General features: G+C 41.7%; 1 protein-coding gene across 4 annotated transcripts in view; it reads right to left on the reverse strand.

Moving 5' to 3' along the window:
* Window positions 1-2,281, reverse strand: part of NKAIN2 (sodium/potassium transporting ATPase interacting 2) — a 953,766-nt gene extending 951,485 nt beyond the window's left edge. For 2 of the 4 annotated variants that reach the window (XM_072765070.1, XM_072765069.1), the window contains exon 1: window positions 1,954-2,037. Coding sequence is in view for 2 of the 4 variants with exons in the window: in XM_026013431.2 (XP_025869216.1) it covers window positions 1,954-2,007 (54 nt within the window). In the remaining 2 variants the exon portion in view is untranslated. Of the gene's footprint in view, window positions 1-1,953 lie in introns of all 4 variants that reach the window. The other 2 variants (XM_026013431.2, XM_026013429.2) reach the window with 2 other exon arrangements.
* Window positions 2,282-21,341: the final 19,060 nt, after the last annotated feature.

Consider the following 21,341-nt stretch of genomic DNA (forward strand, 5'->3'; position numbering starts at 1 on the left):
GATTCAAATGGAGACTTGCTTAGGCTGAACATTCCTGTATCACAACTGCCTCTGTTTTGTTAGAGAACTTCGCTTTGATTCAGAATTTCTGTTCCATAAGGGATGGAGCACTTCTCCCATACACACCATCGCATATGTGCACACACATGAACAAAACACACACAGAGAAATCTTGAGCCTTATCGTGCCACTTTGTATATTTAGCTTATTTGTATACTTAGGTTTCTCCAAAATTTCTAAGTTCTTGAGAAGTTTGCGTTCATCACACAAAATGCCACATAGATCTAATGCCTACACAACCGCCACCATAAAGCCCTACTGCGCTAAATGACTTAAAGTTAAATCACATTTTAAAATTTTCAAACTGAAAATAGCATGAGAATAGTTACCCACCCACTCATTCTCACAGTTTTATGCTTTTACACAGTGAATCAGCAAATGTGTTCTTTTCTGAATCATATATGAACATAGGAATGTTTAAAAAAAAAAAAAAACACTTATACAATTGGGCTTACTTGGCCTAACCACTGGTTTAACAAAGTAAACTCTCCCATTGTTCGGGTTAGCTTTCTCGTTAGCAAAGTCCTTTACTGCACAACTTAAGCATGTAGCAAAAAAGAAACTGCTTTACACATCACTGCAAAAATATTACATTCTTAAAACTGTATTTACAGTTCCACCTTCTTTTTCTTACAACCAAGTGGCAAGGTGGGAAAGCCTAAGTAATTCACAGATCCACCTAGGCTTCTTGAGATAACTTTCCTGGGGAAGAAAAACACCCCAAGACAATATGCAACCAAAAAGCACGGGCTTCAGCCAAATAGTAAGCAAAACAACAACAACAACAAACACTCTTGGGGATCAAGACAACTGATGAACAATGAGGACCACCTAAGGAATTCTTCTATCAGTTTCAACAGCAAATCCTTGCTCTTCTGAACACTTTCCTGGTGGGGGTCTCGGCAATCCCCTTCGGTCTGGGGGTCCTTTCAGGCTTTATGAAACAATTGTTGGAAACGGGGGTGGCTTTGCAGATTAATTCATACTCTCCAAGGAACGCTATTTGCCAGCAGGAGGGAGCAAGCACTCCCTAACCTCAAATTAACCACTTGGAGCGGTACATGTCTCCCCTCTGAACTACCCCCCAGCCTCTCCTATTGCCCTTAGAGCATTTAAATTCAGAGACCTGACGTGTTCCATTACTGGCTCCTTGCCTCTTTGCAAACACACAGCATTCCTCAAAAAGTGCATAGGGTTCTCCATCCTATAGGATCAGAGACAACGTTATCTATCTCAGGAGCAGTTACATACATCGTGGAGGAAGATAGAACGCTTTCCTTTAGTTCAGTGTATTTGTGATTTTAAGGCCACCGGTTCGGTTCACGGCAGTGGCGTTACCGAGTCCGTCCGAGTTATTTCCCTTCAATCTACACACTTTTACAACTCAGCGTGGCCGCTGGGTCGGGCTGCTGTGGAGACACCACCTGCCCTGCGCAGTGGTCTGGCGAGGGCGTTAGATGGATAAGGGAATTATCTTCCTTGAAACATCACACATGGCAACGGAGGAAAAGGTACCGCCAGGGGGTTAGCCGGCGGGAGGAAAGTCAAAAATTCCGTGTCTCTTCCAACACCTGTGCAGTAGACCGTCTGCGGCAAGCACGCGGTTACAGGAGCAGGAATGCAGACCGCGCAGGCACGAGAGACCCGAGCTCGGGAGATCCCAGACAAGTTTAACCCGCACCTGCCAAACTGTGTTGGGAGGAGCGGAAACGGGGGGAGGGGGGGTCCCGCACCCCGCGCCCGTCCCCGCGGTCCTGGGCTGCACGGCCGCTACCTGTGTCACCTGCCCTCCTGTGTTTCCCCTCCCCGCGCGGCCGGCGGCGGAGCCTCCCGTGCAGGGCTCCCGGGGCCCGGGGGCGCGCCGCCCGAGGGGAGGACCCGAGTGTCACTTACCAGTTGCATGCCACAGATGAAGATGAGCGTGCACCTGCCGCTGCAATAACCCATGGTTTCCGAGACCCCTGCCGCCGCCGCACTGTCCCACGGCGGCCACCGTCGAGCCCCCACTGTATCCAATCAGATCGCGGGGAAGGGCAGGCGCACCTGCCGGGGGCTCGGGGGCTCCGGGCCGCCGCCGCCGCCGCCGCCGCTGCCGCTGCTGCTGCCGCTGCTGCCCGCGTCCTGGGGGGGGACAGGCATTAGGACCTGCAGGCGCGGCGGCGGCGGCGGCGGCGGCAGCTCCTGCTCCAGCTCCAGCTCCGGCTCCAGCCGCGCCCGCCGCACCTCCGTCCGCCCGCTCGCTGCACGCGCCGCGCCGCGCCCGGGCCCGCAGGGGCAGCAGCCGCAGCCTCGGAGCGCCGCCGCGCCCACGGGCATCTGGCCGCCCAGGGGCGCCCCCGCCGCTCCCCGCGCCCGCTCGCCCCGCGCGCTCGGCGGCGGCTCCGGGGGCGGCAGGAGCGCGCGCCCCCTCCCCTCCCCCTCCCCGCCCCTCCCCCTCCTCCCCTCCCCCGCCCCCGCCCCTCCCGCCGCTGCTCGGCGCCCGGGCTCCGCGCTCCCTCCCGCTGCGAGACGCCGGGGCCGCCGCGCGCCCCTCCCCGCGCCCGCGGAGCCGCTCCCGACACCGAAACTTCTGGCCGGGCTGCCGCCGAGGGCGCAGGGGGGTGCCGGGGGGCGCGGGGGGGCGCGGGGGCGCGGGTCCCGCTCCCGCCGCCGAGCCCGAGGCGCCCGCGCGCGTGTGCGCAGCCGGGGGTCGGCGGGGAAGGGATGGAGACGGGGGTTAGAGACGCGCTGCTGGGGGAGGGGGAGGGGGCGCAGCCGCGCCGTCCCGGCCGCTCGGGGAGCCCCGGGGGGTGACCCGGGCGGGCACGGGGTTGCTGCCGGGGACTCGGGGACCCCCGCGGGCGGCCGCGCGGCTGCTTCCCACTGTTTCCGCGCCAGAAATCAGAGCCTCCGGAGCCGACCCCGGCCCTCGGCCTCCGCGGCCCGCGCCCGCCGGGAGGGAGTCGTGCAGGCGCTCCCGGGGCCCGCCTGAGCCGCGCGCCGAGCCCCGCTCCGGAGCCCGCTGCTGCCACCTGCGGGCGGAAGCCTGAAGGGCGAAGCGCTCCGTCCAGGCGGCGCCCGCACCCCGGGTCCCGGGTCCCGGTTCCCGGGGTCTCGGGGTGCAGGCGGGACCGCGGGGCGCACTTTGCCTCGGAGCCCCCGGCAGCCGGCTGGCGGCGCGGCTACCCACTGGCCTTGCCAGGTGCACCTGCGCCGGGGAGCCGAGCGGCTGCAACGAGGAGCTGAGACTGAGAAGAAAGGAGCAAAGGCCACCAGCAAGCGGGCCGGCCCCGCACTCCCCACTCCCCGTAGGGTGAAGGATGAGACCGCGCGGGCCCGAGCTTCCCACAGCTGACGGGATCTGGCCTTCTGATGAGCCGGCCTCTGTGTAGGGTAACGCTCTCCAGCCTGGGAACCACAAAGAAGGGATCCCAAATGATTCTTCCTTTAGATAAATGCCAGGACCTATCGGAACGACTAAATACAAAGAAACTGAAGAGGGCATCGAAACCCGGCCCTGAATTTTCAGAAAGGACTCGTCAGTCGTCGAAAGCCAAAAAACGGGGACTCGATTTGCCAAATTGCTGAAATGCAGATACTTTATTAGCGTAATGGAAACGCCCGCTTTGAATCACCCTCTTCTTGTAAATGGGCTTTTCTCAGAAAAGTGTCTTCCAAGGTTTAATGGAATTAAGAGAACCCGGTCTATGTTCCTACTCACTGCCAGACCTGGTAGGTAGTAGCTGCCCCACACTCCTGGTAAAACTAAGCCAGGGGTGTGTAGTGCAGATGGTTCTTTAGGTTGTCACTGTTTTTGTCTTTACACGCACGTTCAGCTGCCTGAGTAGCTGCTGGGGATGCAGGCATTTTGCACTGCCCAACCAAAAGCTGTCGAGTTGATGTTCAGTATTGAAGAAGCTCCTGCCATTTAGGGGAAAAGGCACTGTATTGCCTTTCTAAGTTCATACTGGCAACAATGCAGGTGGGTCCCGCGACAATGCAGGTGGTTCTGCAACCCCCAACAGCCTGAGTGGTGTTTAGACTATGGACAGGTTAAAGGAAAGCAGATACAAGTACAGTGTTGGACATTTATTGTGCGCCCCTGCTACTTCACTGCTTGCTACACTTGCATCCCCCCATTCATTATTCACAAGAAACCCATGGGTTAGTGAGAAGCTGACTCTCAGCACCCTTGCCCATAGTCCCTGAGCACTTGCCTTTCAGTGCGTGCCCGCCTTCTTTCTTCAAGCACCTGGGACTGTATCTGTCTACAGGCTCCTTCTAGCCACCATTGGAGGTGCTTGACTCCAGAGTGAACAGCTGTGAGAATGATTCTTGTCCAATAATGGCTGGGAGTTGGTGGATCAGTACCCCAACTTCTCAACCCAGAGATGGGAAATCTGAGACATGCTGTAGTCTGCATCATCAGCTTCCCCACAAGGATGGAGCCCGCAGGGCCCATGGTTCACCCTATTAGTTCAGTCATGCACCCAGAATTAGCTTCCTCCCCTCCCTGCCTCATTTCTTTTCTTTCCCAGTACTTCCTGGGATCACCACCAAACAAAATCACTCAGATCCTTGTGTCAGGGATGCATCTTGAGAAGCCCAACATAAGGCAAATTTGCGAGGGCTTTTATTCCTAATCTGGCATCATAGGCACATTATCCTCAGAGGAGTGAACCAGTTACATTTATAGTGTCGAACATTTATTGTCTGCACCTACTACTTTATGCTACACTCGCATCGTCTCATTCATCACTCACAAGAAGCCCATAATGTCTGTGAGACATCAAAATTCACTTTTCTAACCACTGTGCTATACGGTGTTGACATTTTACTGTACTTCCTCATCATGCTTTTGGAATTCCATACAGAAATGATGCCTTAAAAATACTTTGGAGAATGAGCACACATATTTTATCTCTTTTCCCAGCTTTATTGAGATCAGATTTTGCTATCTTTAAGTTCACCTTGCATCCTTTAGATACAGTACAGGTGAAGCCTGACTTATGAAAAGATAACCTAGATCGGGCTACAGTTCTGTTCCCCACGGTGGCTATGTGCTTTCTGTCGCATTTCCCATTATCCTTGGAGCCTTAGGGGAAAAGACTAGAGAGAGAATCCCAATTGTCCCATTGAAGCGCATGAAGGAGAGAGATATCTCAAGCTGGAATGTCCATTGCACTTTCATTTAGAAATAGTCATACACTGGTCAGCTATAGAAGGCTTTCCTTGACTAGTCTTCCTTGACTAGTCTGGTGATAGAACTATTATTAAGTGTCTTGTTTCTGCGGGGAGAATGTGTTACACATCACACAGCGCCATCTGACTGACCTTGACATCTTCCTTTAAAGTACTTTCAAGGTTATCCCCCCCCCATTATCTCATTTATCTCTCAGAACCATTCATGGAATTCAGTAGGTACACAGCCACAAAGTTGCCGTCTGCTCAACATTCAATCATTTGACAAGAGCAGGAACTTAAGTCTGGCCCTGTCACACCACTGAGCAGTTTCACTCTGACTTTTACTATGTTCATTATAGTTTAAAAATAGGAAGGCAGCAATTAACTTTACAATCACAAACCAATAAAACTGATTCATTGAATATGATATACAAACGTGATATGCAAAACATGACATATTTTTGTTCTTGTTTGGGGAAAAAATAGGGGGGATCCCTGGGTGGCTCAGTGGTTTAGCACCTGCTTTCGGCCCAGGGTGTGGTCCTGGAGACCCGGGGTTGAGTCCCACATTGGGCTCCCTGCATGGAGCCTGCTTCTCCCTCTGCCTGTGTCTCTGCCTCTCTCTCTGGGTGTCTCTCATGAATAAATAAATAAAATCTTTTTTAAAAGGGAAAAAATAAAAATAAAATAAAAAGGGAAAAATAGTATTTTTGAAATAAATTTTATATAGAAAAGAATCAGGGAGTGCCTGGGTGGCTCTGTCAATTAAGTGTCAAACTCTTGGTTTTGGCTCAGGTCTGGATCTCAGAGTAGGGGGATTGAGTCCTGCCTTGGGCTCTGGGCTCAGTGCAGTTTGCTTGAGACCTTCTCATTCCCTCTTCCTCTTTGCCCCTCTCCCTGCTTGCTTGCTCTCTCTCTCTCTCTCTCTCTCATTCAAAAATAATTTTTAAGAAGGTGAATAGAAAAAGAAAATAATCACCTGTAGTCCTTCTACCCAGAGATAACCTGTCACTTTTGCACAAACCAGTTTTTTGTAAAAATGGGATTATATCATCCATAATATATTTTAATCTGCTTTTTCTTTTCACTTAATAGATCAACAATATATGTCCAACTAATTTATTATTAAGCTTATGAATTCCACAGCCCATTTGATTTCATATTCTGAACACTGCTGCCTTTTCCCAACCATGTAACCTTATGCAAATCGCTTAGTCTTCCGTGCCTGGGAATCCTTTCCTATAAGGGGTTAAGGAGTAGGGGGAGTAATAATGCACATACATCATAGGGTTGTTGGGAGGATTGTTGTAAATGTCAATATAGGAAAAGCTTTCAAAACAGGGCCTGGTGCCTACTTAACATTTTTTAAGGATAGTTATCTTTATTCTGCATACAATGGAGCTTTAATCATAACATTCTAATGTAAGCAAGTATCCCAATTTTTTTATTCTTATCCATTTCTTAGACCTAGAATTGTTGTGGTGGGCAAAATAATGGTCCCTCAAATATGTCCACACCATAATCCCGAGAACCTGTGCATGTGTTACTTCACATGGTAAAAAGACACTGAACCCAAATTAAGAACTTTGAGATGGGGAGAGTAGCCTGGATTATCCAGGTGGGCCCAGTCCAATTGCTTGAGCCCTTAAGAAGAGAACCTTTGCCAGCTAGTGAAGTGGTGGGAGACAGGATAATGGAAAAAGTGGATGAGGAAGGTCAGGGAGATGCAAGGTGAGAAGTTCAACCCACTATTGCTGAATTTATAAATGGGCGGAGGGAGAGGGGGGCAAAAGTCAAGGAATCAAAGTGTCTCCTAGAAACGAGGAAGGGTGAGTAGATGGCGTGTCTCCTACAGCCTCCAGGAGCAATGCATTCATGCCCCAGCCTACTCTTGTCAGACCTCTCATCTGCTGAACTGCAAGATATTTAATATGTGCTATTTTAAGCCTCCAAATTTGGAGGAACATGTTATAACAGCAATAAAAAAAAAAAAACCAGTTTACTTCCACTGCTTCAATATTATTTTATGGTATTTCAATTTGTAGGCATGTTTTTCTTATGTTAGGATTAGTTCCTTTGGATAAATTTCTAGGAGTTATATTTGAGTCAAAGAATGAGCAACAATATGATGCTTTTGATAAATAATACCAAATTTCCTTTCAGGGGTTCTATCAACATAAACCTATAAGACATGTACTTGTCATTTCCCCTTTGCCATTATCAGTAATGGATATTATCATTCTTTAAAAAAAAAAAACTTTTCCATCTTCCATTGTAATTTACATTTTTTAAAGATTATATTTATTTATTCATGAAAGACATAGAGAGAGAAAGAGGGGCAGAGACACAGGCAGAGGGAGAAGCAGGCTCCATGCAGGGAGTCTGACACGGGACTCGATCCCAGGTCTCCAGGATCAGGCCTTGGGGTGAAGACGGTGCTAAACCACTGAGACACCCGGGCTGCCCTACATTTTTTATATAACAATCATTTCTTAAATACCTAGTAAATGTGCTGAGATGGACTATGACCCATAAATATATCACATTGTCTCTTGCCTTTCTGTGATGATTTCCTTCGCAAGTTCAATTCCATTTCTAATAGTATTATCCAATGACAGATTCTATTCTATGGAACCTTAGCAATGAAAGTCCATTTATCTATTTAACCAAAATGCTGGCCGTTAGGGAAAACACTGAACAGATGTTGGTAAATGACAGACTATGCCATCATAAGGACCGGAGCTATAGTTATGATCAATGCCTAACCAGTCATTATTTTTATATTATATATAATTTGGGTTATATACTTCTAAATTAAATTATTTTAATTTGTAATTTATGTAAATTAAACTTATAATATGAAGTAAAATACCACAAATAAGCTGGGATTTCAGTACCTATGTGCAGGTGATCAGGTGCATGCGTTAACTTAATTATTTTTAACATTTCAACCATATTTATTATATTTTAAAGCTTATTAATATAATTATTTTACAAACGTACTCCCAATTGTAACATTATTTTAGTGAATTATCTCATAGAAAGGCATAGATAGAAATAAAAACATTTGTCAAGATTAGAAAAGCTGTATTGTCATCTTTTGATTTTCCCCTAATTTGTGATGATTTTTTTTTTTTTAACAAGAAGAATTGGAAAATAGGTGTAAGGACAAGCCTAGTGTTGTAATTGCTGTTATAGGGGCACCTGAGTGGGTCAGTGGGTGAGTATTTGCCTTTGGCTCAGGGTGTGATTGGGGCCCAGGGATCGAGTCCCGCATCGGGCTCCCCAGAGAGCCTGCTTCTCCCTCTGCACTGTGTCTCTGCCTCTCTCTCTCTTTCTGTGTCTCTCATGAATAAATAAATACAATTAAAAAAAAATAATTGCTGTTGTAACAATTGGCTCCAAATACAAAGGCTTTAAACAATAATTATGCTTGTGGATTCTGTGGGTCAGGAATTCAGAGACAGCACAGAGGGGAAAGTTTTTTCTACACCATCTGGGGCTTCCAGCTGGAAAGACTGAAGGTGTGGCTTCATGGCTCAAGGCAGGGCTCACCTGAAGATTCATTTACTCACAAGTCTGGCACGTGGGAGGAATGGGTGTGAGGAGCAGACCTTCGGAGCAGATGTATGGCCTGTACTTACAGTCTGGCTTCCTCACAGCATGGCTGCTTCAGGGTAGCCTGACTCCTTACTGAGGTCTCCTAGCAGTGGTCCAGCCAGCAAGGCAGAAGCAGGACTGCCTTTTATTAAGCCATCCTCAAAAGTCACCTGGCTCCAGCCGCCTCTTATTTTAAATAATTAATTAATTAATTAATTAATTAATTCTGTAGTTAACATAGAGTGTGTATTATTAGTTTAGTGGTAGAATTTAGTGCTCATCAGTTGCATATAACACCCAGTGCTCATCACATCACGTGCCCTCCTTGATGCCCATCACCCAGTTACCCCAGCCCCCCAGCAACACTGCTTGTTTCCTATAGTTAAGAGGCTCTTATGGTCTGTATGTCTCCCTCTCTGTTTTTATCTTACTTTTCCTACCCTGTATTCAACTAGCTAAATTACAAGGAAGTTACAAACCCACTCTACCTAGAGGGGGTAAGACCTAGATCCCCACCTGTTCCCAGAGAAACGTCAAAGAAGTAGAGGGCCATGTTTTCAAACCTCTGTTTTAACCATTTAATAATGAAAGGGAATCATAATTAAAGGGAACTTATTGTTTCCTGAACATAAAAAATAAGTAAAAATTAAAATTTAGACATAATGCTATTGTATCAAAATAAAAATGTTACCTTTATACTAATATGTCAGGGAAACCAGCTAATTGAATATAAAAGAAACTGTTACTCTGAATTAACCAGAATGAATATTGATTAATAATAATTAGACTCTGGGTTTCATATGCTGTGGACAAGACAAGTAAAGGGAATATATATTCTATCCATTCAAATGACTTCACATTCTCAAGGGCAAGTTAAAATTTGAGAGTCATTTCCTACAATTACGAAAGGAGGAATAGAGTATTTAAAACATTCAACAGAATGAGACTAAACAAATGATTAGTTTTTAGTGAAGCAATAGTAATATGTACTCTACATTTTTTCCATGTAATTAAGATTTATTACATAGCTTGAAAGTATCTTTCCAGATAATGTAGTTACTGTAAAATTTCTTTATTTGCTGTGCTTTCCCCAGTTTATCCTCCTACAACCCTAATAAATACCAATTTAATAGAATATTAGATAGTGACAAAGAGAAATGTTAGGAAAGTAGATGTAGTGTACTTACTTATAATAGGATTAATTCAAAATCCTTACACAGTGGTATGTTTTGAGCTTCTGGAGGGAAGGAAAATAAATCCCTAAACACAGTTGTGTCTTTTTTTATAGTTAAGACATTCAGTAATATAAATATGATATTCTAATCAAATGTTTGTTTTCCCTTTTTGAGAGAGAAGGAATGAATTCTTTAGTGGGATACTGAATTTAAATTGTCCTTTTTAAATCTGGAGGTGGATGAAAGACGTAAGCATTTTGTGTTTATCTTCTTTTGCTGGGAGCTGGAGTCTATATTGAACCTGTAGGTCTGTTCAGGTTCCGTTGTTGATCCTGATACTGTCCAGTAAAGACGATGATTCTGAAATGCTTCTGGTGGGCTTTGCCTGGGTATTTTGTGATAAACACGGGTGTTCTTTGATGCCTTCTGGTGATGATCTCGGGGAGGGGGGCATGGCCAACACTCGCCCACTTCCTGAAGTATTTTTGCTTTCACATATGCCTCTTTGGCAAAAACCACATAAGTGCTAGCTTCGAATCACAATAAAATTCTCATTAGTCATAATACTGTTCAGCCCAACAACCGATTCTCTGTGTGTCACAATGTCATCATGGAATGTCTCCAGACAGAACTGCCAGCCTGACTCTAGAATCCTCTGTGGGACCAGGGGCAATTTCTGGATGCTGTCACATGACTTAGTAGTCCAGGGGACCCTGGAGAACTGTATCCAGGCAGTCACTGTCCAGCCACATTAACTTGCCAATTTTACTCTGTTGCTGCTGCCCCATGTTGGAGGTGTCAGCGTGGGGAATGTGACAAATATAATTCTCCTTTGGACTTTGTCCTCAGTCTACACCCACCATTCAGGAATTTCACTTCCACCATAGTAGGTGAGGAAAGGACCACAAAACACCTTTCCCTTTGCTTCTCCTACTTTGCCATTTACCCTGCTTTCCACCAGTCCTCCAGTGGCTTAAAGTGGTGAGTTGCCTTCTCTTCTCCCTGCCGGATCAGGACTCCCCTTCCTCTTTCTTCTAAGAGAGAAGCTAAAAATAGAGAGTGAGGTACAGGGGAAGAGCAGCCAGCAGAAAGGGAGCAAAAATGTTATACCTGTTAACAGCTGCAAGTTGAGTGGAACAGCTGCAAGTTGAGTGGAACACATATACTGTCTTTAGGAGAAGATGGGGAGACTCTAAAAATCACCAAGGCAAAAAGAAAAGTTATTCAGGGTCATAAATCAGTAGAGGTGGGGGCTGAGGGCATGGCAGTTCTGACAAGGGGAAGTTATAGTCACCTGGGTGAGTTGGAAACAGAGTATTTAAACTGGCTCAAGGCTTGGAAGTAGGAACATCACAGACCCAGACTTGGCAAGTAGGTTATTTTAGCTGCAGCATAGGGAGCCCGGGCAATGTTGTTGGAATGGCAGGTCTGAATGTCAGTCTAAAGAGTTTGGACTCTGAGTAACAATGAGGAGCCAATGAGATATTTCAAGCAGAGAAGGGACGAGAACTACCCATCCCACCTCCCCAGAAAGTCACCTTACAGTTGTACATAAAATGGATTGGAAAGAAGCAAGTGTAGATATAGGAAACCACCAAAACTAGAGCCAGAAATCATTGGTCCATGTCATATGGTATGGCCAAGACATCTATAAGTCAACTTTTAAGTAATTATATTTAATCAACCAATTTTACCACTCTGCATTTCTCAGTCCTTCACTAAGGTAAGTATTTGTGATGGATTTGATGTTCCACAGATCCTTTGGCAGAGTTCGATATTCGAATCCTAAAAATAAAAAATACAATTTTCTTATCAGTTGTTATAGTCACATATGTATTGCCATGCTCAGATCCAAATATATCATAAGCTTTCTTTCTATATAAAACATGGTACACATTTTTTGTCTGTCAATAACTTCGTTATGCTTTAAACTTAAACGTATTAAGACATATGAGTATGTGAGTTATACACATAACTTATTTGGGCTTTTTCTATGTTCCTGTTAAAATGTGACTACTTGAATGAAAAGACAGAAATTAAGTGTATTTATCTGATTGACAATATATAATTAGGTATCAATGTTGGACTAAAGAATACCATTTTTAAAATGATGCACTAGCAAATGTGTTTATGATGTGGGGGGAAAAGCAAAGCAAGGGAAATATTTGTATACTTAATTTAAGACACAATAAAAACTATTGGAAGTTTATAGTTCTTAGAGTTGTTTGTATTCATTCTAGCAAGATTATAGTAATACCAAATTATGACAGACAATTCATGGTTCCCATGAAGATGGAATGCCAAGTGCTTTTTTTCCTCTCTCCTACAGGATTTCAAGATTTGATTGCCCAAGTGACATTTACACTGTCACATACTTTTGTGAAACGCCTTATGTTAATTACAGTTTTCACATTTTGCATGGTGACAAAATTGTCATATTGTCTCATGCTTGAAATCTTTTTAACTAAGGAGTGATTTCTGTAAAGAGGTCTTAAAGGAAAAACTTGTCTTTAACCAAGTAAAAATGAATTTTGGAAAGTGTTTTCTTTTTTTTCTTTGCAAGAGCTAGGGGGAAGTATCATTAGCCCTAAAATGCCTTGGATGTTCAAGTACAAGACCAAAAAATAAAAAAAAAAAAAGAAAAGAAAAAAAAAAACAACCAAACAAAACATACTATATTGTTACATATAAAAGCTTAATGAAGTAGAGTGGTATTCATGGTCAGTAAAATTAGGTAATTTTAGCGATTAAATATATAAAAATATATAGTTCTCAACAGGTCACAGAGTATTTTCAAGGTTACCTGCACAAAAAAATATTTACTATTTCAAATATGTCATATATACATTACCACAAAATTCATACACCAAGAACATATATTTTGACAAAACTTTTGTTAATATACAGATATTTTGTAAGTATGAACACTGAAGTCTTATTTTCCTTAGTCATATAGAAGCAGAGGACACACCTTGTCCCATCACCATGGCTCACTTTATCTTTCGCTTTGTAACAGCCAACTACAGAGATGTTATATAATATCTGCCACTACCAAAACATAAGGACCAGTTTTCTGCATGCTCTGAGTTTCTAAAAAACCCAAGAAAATCCAGGAAAAAATAGTAATAGTTATTTTAGAAAAGAAAATACTGCCACCAAATTCCTCTAAATAACAAGCTCCTTGTTGTGACCAAGCATCAAATCATTTGTTTTATACCCAACCTTATTTTTCCTTTCCTTCCTCCCTCATTAGTTTCTCTCCTTCCTTCCTTCCATCTTTCCTTCTTTCTTTCTTCTCAAGCTTCATTGGAGGCATTTAACATTAAGTAAATTTAATGTGTTAATTTGATACTTATATATTGTGAAATGATTTTTAACTGCTATAGGGTTAGCTAACACCTTCTTTACCTTATATAACTGCCATTTCTTTTTTTGTGGTGAAAATATTTCAGATCCACCTCTTAGCAATTTTCAAGTATATAATATAGTTTTGTCAATTATAATCGCCATGCTCTATGTTAGGTCTCCAAAACATATTCATCTTTTAACTGAAAGTTTGTACCCTTTGGCCAACAGCAGCCCATTCCCCACGCTCTAGCCATTCTACTCCATGTTTCCATTTTAGAGTCTCCATTTGGGTGATGTCATACAGTATTTGTCTTTCTCTTTCTGATTTATTTCTCATAGCATAATACCTTCAAAATTCATCCATGTTCATCTATCTATCTATATGTTTTCTTTACCCATTCATTCATTGACCAACACTTATGTTGTTTTTATATCTTAGATTTTGTGAATAAAGCTACAATGAACATGAGTGTGCAGCCATCTCTTAGAAATACTTATTTCATTTCCTTGGGATATATACCAAAGTGGAATTGGGTCATATGATAGTTCTATTCTTAATTTTTTTGAGGAACCAATATGCCCCTTTGTTGTTTATAATGTACTCAACTTTAGACATCTCATTTAATTTTTCTAACCCTCTATAACTTTATAATATGGAGACATATTAACATAGTACTTATATGATTGCTGGATAAATTAAATGAAATAATATTAAAAGTTCTAAGACCCCAAGGTAATGATTGTTTGTATAGTGTTGCTTGACATTATAAAATTAATTATGGAAAAACACATATTTCCTTTTAAAATTTTTGAATTCCCACTTTCTCTCTCACCCTCTTAGACCCTTGAATTATAATCCCAGACTATTAATGACTTACTGCTACCAATAGTTGATAGTGGATTCAGTTCACTTGATCATCATATGCAAACTTACCTCTAAGAGTCTGAAGCTAGAGGGTCATTTTTTTAACCTTTAAAAACTATAAGACTGCTCCACTGCTGCAAGCGCAGCACTTATCTCCTACTTAGAATCATGCTAACCTAACCGTAACACAATATTTGCCATAGGCAAATAAACATAACCTCGTATCCTACGAGGAAGGTTTGTAATATCACTCAGTCTCTGGAGAAGGTCAGATTCAAGCCAACATCACTCCTGCACTATGGATGAAAACATACTAGTAAGGTTTTTCTGAACCCACATAAGCATACAGGATCCTTTCTGGTAGAATTTGCATTGCCAACTGATGCTGGTCTTGTCCATGATTCTGAGTTGCCACAGGTCATTGCATGATTTACGCTTCTTTAGGTTTCCACTGCTCAGTGCCCAAATCCAGACCCAGAAAAATGGATAGCCTGTTTCAGAGAGGTCTCCATACGTACCACTTCGAGTTTTTATTACAACACCTGCGTTTCTTTCCTAGGACAGTTTGTAGTTAACACTTTTCTTAAGTAAATAGCCACATTAACCCACTTAACTTTAAACAATATGGTTATTTTTAGAGCCTGGAACACCTAGACCTGGATTCATTGTGCTCCTAAACAAGGCACTACTCTCTAGAATTCCTTTCATGATATGGTGACATTCTGCTTATTCACATAGAGTGGCCAGCACCTCGGAGGAGTTTAGCAGAAATTCTAGGGTCTTCAAGTTAGTATTTAGCTGACCAGGGTTGGCAGGTAGTCCTCATCGCTTCACGCATTCCTCACATTAGATACTGGATAAAGGTAAGCGAACACTGGGTATCATCTATGCCCAAAGTGAGATAATTCATCATCCTCTAGTAATTTGATGAGACAGAGATATAAGTTCAGAGAGGATTGTTCTAAATTTGGTTGGTAAAGAACACTGGCAAGAGTCCCTGATCTAGCAAACAGAGATCACAGAAATAATTGATGCCGCTCACACTTGGACATGAGGCTTGAAAGAGAACGGGATGTAATGAGATTTATTTAGTAAAAATCATCTGACAGAGAAATAAAGTCAAGGGGATATTAAGGAGAAACTGTTGGACACAGAAAATGGCCAGAAAGAGTGAAGTCAACATGGTGGTATTGATCCTTTCTTAGGGATAAAATTAGATAATGTGTCATAGCTCCTTCTCAGCAAACTTCCATTTACTTTTTCCTAAAATTTATATTGTACAGATTTCTTCATGAACCATCCATTATGATGGTTTGCATAAGTGATAATCTCCATTTATAGATGCTAAAAATCTTTGAAAACTAAAGTAACATAAAATCCCAAAGACAGTTTTAAATTTGAAAAAATAGTATTATTAACATAATCTCACACTGAACTCATGATACTTCTACATGTTCAATATATTCTGTTTTGTGTAGAGGAGAGAAAATTGAAGCTAAGACCTTCTTTTGGTAATGACTGTTTTAATGTCTGCTATCACACTGGGTAAATAATGCGGAGCTTCCAAATTTAGTCATAATAAGCAATCATTTTTCAATAAAAATGGGTAATTTCTCCATTTCAGCTTCCATAGAAGTGCCTATAGAATTAAAGCGTTGAATTAAAATGTGTTTCAAATGTTAGTCTTATGATAATTCCCAAGGACCATATCTTCAAAAGTTATTCCTAAATATGACTATTTTTCCCTTAAATTGGGGCCATTTCATCTTGGTCTAGAATAGTAAACACTATGGTTTACCTCCTTTTCACTCTCAGGTTTAGTGAAAAAAAAAATTAAGAGTTAAAAATTGAGGAAAGGCAATATTATATGAAAATTTAATAAAAACATGTACATTTTAGAAATTACAGTGTTCATCATAGACTGAAGGACACTTACTCATCAAAACTTAGTTTCTGTCCATTGGTAAGAGTTCCATGATTATACTACTGCTGCTGGTCTCTGGCCTCATTCACTTCTCCGCAGCAGAGAAAGTGGGGCATAATCCGTGTAGTAAATTCAAAAAGAGAAAGTGGGCCTATGCAGCCTAGACATTCCTCACTCTAAGGAGCCAGCATGCCTACATGCACCAAGCCCTATATTCCACAAAGATTGTCTCCTGTGTAGGGAGGCTCTGATTATTCATCCATGCTTGAGACTTAAGTAAGAGTGTCTAATTCAGTCCTAGGGATCTCACCTTCCTGCTGATACTTCCTTCAATATCAGCCTTATCAGTAATAAAAGTGTTATGTCGGTGTTAAGCTGCCCCACTTACTGTATTGTTTCTCATTTGACAGAGTTTATTAGGCCCATGTCAACACCAAGCACCACTGATTCAGTTGCTGATTCCTCCATGATTGTGCTGTGGTCTGTAAAGCTGTAGACCAGGGCTCATATTTAATTCTCCAAACTGTTATTGAAGGCTTGGTGAATGCTTATATTTGTTTTTTTTATAATAAATTTATTTTTTATTGGTGTTCACTTTGCCAACATACAGAATAACACCCAGTGCTCATCCCGTCAAGTGCCCCCCTCAGTGCCCATCACCCATTCACCCCCACCCCCTGCCCTCCTCCCCTTCCACCACCCCTAGTTCGTTTCCCAGAGTTAGGATTATCTATGTTCTGTTTCCCTTTCTGATATTTCCCACACATTTCTTCTCCCTTCCCTTATATTCCCTTTCACTATTATTTATATTCCCCAAATGAATGAGAACATATAATGTTTGTCCTTCTCCAATTGACTTACTTCACTCAGCATAATATCCTCCAGTTCCATCCACATTGAAGCAAATGGTGGGTATTTGTCATTTCTAATGGCTGAGTAATATTCCATTGTATACATGGAAACATCTTCTTTATCCATTCATCTTTCGATGGACACCGAGGCTCCTTCCACAGTTTGGCTATTGTGGACATTGCTGCTAGAACCATCAGGGTGCAGGTGTCCCGGCGTTTCATTGCATCTGGATCTTTGGGGTAAATCCCCAACAGTGCAATTGCTGGGTCGTAGGGCAGGTCTATTTTTAATTCTTTGAGGAACCTCCACACAGTTTTCCAGAGTGGCTGCACCAGTTCACATTCCCACCAACAGTGTAAGAGGGTTCCCTTTTCTCCGCATCCTCTCCAACATTTGTGGTTTCCTGCCTTGTTAATGTTCTCCATTCTGACTGGTGTGAGGTGGTATCTCATTGTGGTTTTGATTTGTATTTCCCTGATGGCAAGTGATGCAGAGCATTTTCTCATGTGCATGTTGGCCATGTCTATGTCTTCCTCTGTGAGGGTTGCCTTGTGAGCCAATAGGAATGGTCGGATTTGCCAAATCTGGGGAGTAGAGTCAGTAGTACTTATGCACCGATGGTTGTGGGAAGCATTGTGGCCCTTAGGAATTAAGGATAACTCCTGTTTCTATCCTGACCACCTTGAGGGAACAGGGTTACTAATATTGGGAGACGGGGAAGACTTTTAGAGGGTCAATTTGTGCTTTATCTTACACAAATGGTTGTTTGTTTCCATATGTTTGTAGTGTTGTTTAGACTACCAAGTTGAGTTAGCAAGAAGGTAGGTAGCTGGGTATGGGTATGAAACACAGGAAATGTCAGGGCAGAGATATTTTACCTATTGTTCTTTGTTGCCATGACTTAGAGAATTACTGGGAAGCATTGAGATTAATAATATAAAATATTGCACCTGTCAATAAATTGTTTGACCAGCATTGTGCTGAGCACTATACATCTCTCACTTAAGTTAATCCTCGCAACAGCACCCTTTTATAAAAGGAGAAACTGAGGATTCAGGAGAGTAATAATTTGCCCACAGGCACACAGATAACAAGAGGTATTATTTCATGCCTTGTAAATCATGTCATGCCTTGAAATCATGTTTTTCTGACTTCAAAGTCCATGCTCATCGGACTAAGATCAATGGTATAAGAGACACCTTGAACCACCATGGATCTTAGACTAGGAGGCTGGATTTTTGTTTGTGACTTTAATTAATTCTATGACTTGCCTTCTATAATCAATAAGAAAACCCCTGAAACTCCACATTTTAGTGCACCTGATTTCAAAGCCACTAATAAAGGAGCAGTTTATAATTTGAAATTTGAAAAGGACAGTTGTAGAGGATAAAAGTACCCCCAACCTTCGAGGGAGGGTTCCTAACCTAGTGTTCAGAGCTTCCATCGGATTATTTCAGGAGGTTCGCCATAAATCTCATTTGTCCAAAACAAATGTAATTTATGCCGGTTATCTCAGGATAATGATAAGTAATGTCCCCCTTTAAAATCTCAAAAGTATCCCAGCTTGATAAATTATATGGTCACTCAATACTTAAAGGTATTCAACACAAAATATTATTAATAACTGATAGAGTACAAGTACCCACAAATCCCACACTCTTCCTCTTTGAAAGAGGAGAAACCAAGGCCACTGAGGTTACAGCACACACCACACAGGAACCCCTTGATTCACCCTTCTTATCCATCTGTTGAACTCCAATATCCCTTCAAAACTCAAACTGAAATTCATTTTTCAGTTTTTTTCACTCAACTTTCTCTCATTAGTGTATATTTGCCACCCATATGTATTTATTACAAATCATTTTCTGTTGAAGCATAAAAGGATATTTAGTCTTATCTAAATATAAGCTCTCTATATCTTCAAACGCTGTCTTACTGTTTTAGTTACTCAATAACAGTTTATTGAATCAATGTTAATAGAACTGAAGTCTTCTTCAGGGATAGTGGGAAACATATTTGGTGGTTGTTTTTTAAAGAATATCGACTGCCGGGTTTGTGAAATCTACTTTTGTGTCTTTCACAGGACAAATGAGCATATCTCTCCATATGAGAATCCTTTATAATAATTTCAAGATGTACACAACTGGTGCGAATGTACAGATAAGATACATTTTCTGGCCCAAATTTCAAAAACCAAATTGTAATTTAGGAAGATAATTACATAAAGGGTGTAATCTATCATAATGTCCCATTGAAGAATATAATACTGGGTTTAACCAATTTTTTTTGACAACTGAAAATGTGTTTTCTTAAATTGCATGTTATAAAAATTGACTGGAATAAACTCAAAGGACTAAATTGATACGACATACAAAATACTGTTTGTACCATTGTACTACAGTGAGGTTACAATATGGTTATAAATTAGGTTCTAAGCCACTCATAGAAATAATACAGTACTTACTGTATATACACTTGTTAGAGCAGATCTCACTTGCTGTGGTTTTTTAAAACAACTGGGTAAGACTAAGGAACCAAAGGAAAGTCTGTATGCAAATGTTTAAATATCCAAGTCTTTAAAAAAAAATGATTATCTATTCTCATTTGCATTGATGGGGGGGTTGGGATGTAAGGAATTATAAGATGTTCTTACTTGGGGTACCTGGGTAGCTCCATGGGTTAAGTGCCTGACTCTTGATATCCACTCAAGTCATGATCTCAGGGTCATGAGATTTCACCCCCGTTAGGCTCCATGCTGAGTGTGGAGCCTGCTTGGGATTCTTTCTCTCCTTCTCCCTCTGCCCCTCCCCATCACCTCTCTCTCTCTCTTTCTTCTCTTTCTTCTTCTTTCTCTCTCTCTCTAAAAAAAAAAAAAAAAAAAAAAAAAAAAGGTTCCTGCTTTCCTACCAGGTTCACAACATTCTGTTTTAATATTATACATTTGAAACCATAAAATTTATTAATTGATATGTTTATTGTCATGAAAACTAAGCCCATTTAGTAAAATGACACTTTATTTGGGTTATGGCCTACTGTGCAGTAGTTACATGTACACGGGTTAGTCAGCTTTCACTAGGTTATCATGTGTTAACAAATGACCTGAAGCTCTCAGTGGCTTACAACGACAGGTCATTTCTTACTCAGTTATGTCTCAACTGCAGGTCAGCTGCAGCCTTGCTTCACGTGTCTTCTTCTACCTGGAACTCAGGCTGAAGCATCGTGGTCTATCTGGGTATTCTTTCTCATTCCAATGATATTTCAATTTAAATAAAGCTCACTCATGTTAAATACTCTTTGTGTGCTGGAAAGGGGGAAGAAAACGATCAATGGCAGAACCACAGGATGGCTCTTAGAGCTTTCGCTAGGATGTGGCAACATTATTTCCAAAGCAAGTCACGTGACCAAGCTAATGTCGATAGAGCATGGAAGTATAACCTCTTACAGAGAGGGCAACATATAATTGGGAATAATAATAGAATTTACCACAGTGCATATGATACATCTCACAGCAACCACAGCATATGAATTTTGATTATGCACTAAAATAGGAATCAGGCAACTATGATCTAGAAATCATAGAGAAAATAGCTCTATTGGAATAGCATCAGCTTTATTTTTTTACCTGCAACACACAGACATGGGTATATATTAAGGCACACTGGCAATTACACACACACACATTACTGGTGTAATGTGTAATCAACAACCTCTGAAGACTCTTAAATTTTGCTGCCAACCGATGTCTTTAATTGAATGTCAGGTTAGCAATAATTTCCGAGACTAATGAAAAAAAAATTCCGTGAAGGATAGCTGTTATCTGTGATGCCAGGTTCTGTGTTCTGTCTTTAATTGATGGCACTGGTCTGAAAGGTGAAAAATGTTCTTCTTTGTAAGGGAGTATATTTATTACCAAACGGGAAAAGAATAAGTTGTTTTCCAAATCAAAAAAGATTTATTATATGTTATTGTTCAGTCTACATCCAGGAATATTGTAGGTATTAAAAAGAACACAAAATAGTAGTCAGTGATGATGCCTTTATAATTTTTGAACCTAAGAAGTGTCAATCAATTTTTCAAGTATTTACACAAAACAGTGAAGTGCCCTGATTTATGACTATAACATATGTTGCATGAAGTGGAAATTTAATGCTTAGAACTTATAAATAGAAACAGGCTTGAACTGAATCTTATGGAAGAGAAGCAAGTGATAAGGAGTTCAACATTTCATAATTCACAGTAACAGGAAGCTGAAAAGTTAGTAACTGAAATAATTCTTGAAATTAACCAGCCAGAATGAACTCATTAGGCAAAAACTTTAACAAAATATGAAGTTACTATATTTTTCTCATTAGTC

This window comes from Vulpes vulpes, chromosome 1, assembly GCF_048418805.1.
Source record: "Vulpes vulpes isolate BD-2025 chromosome 1, VulVul3, whole genome shotgun sequence".
NCBI classification, from domain to species: Eukaryota; Metazoa; Chordata; class Mammalia; order Carnivora; family Canidae; genus Vulpes; species Vulpes vulpes.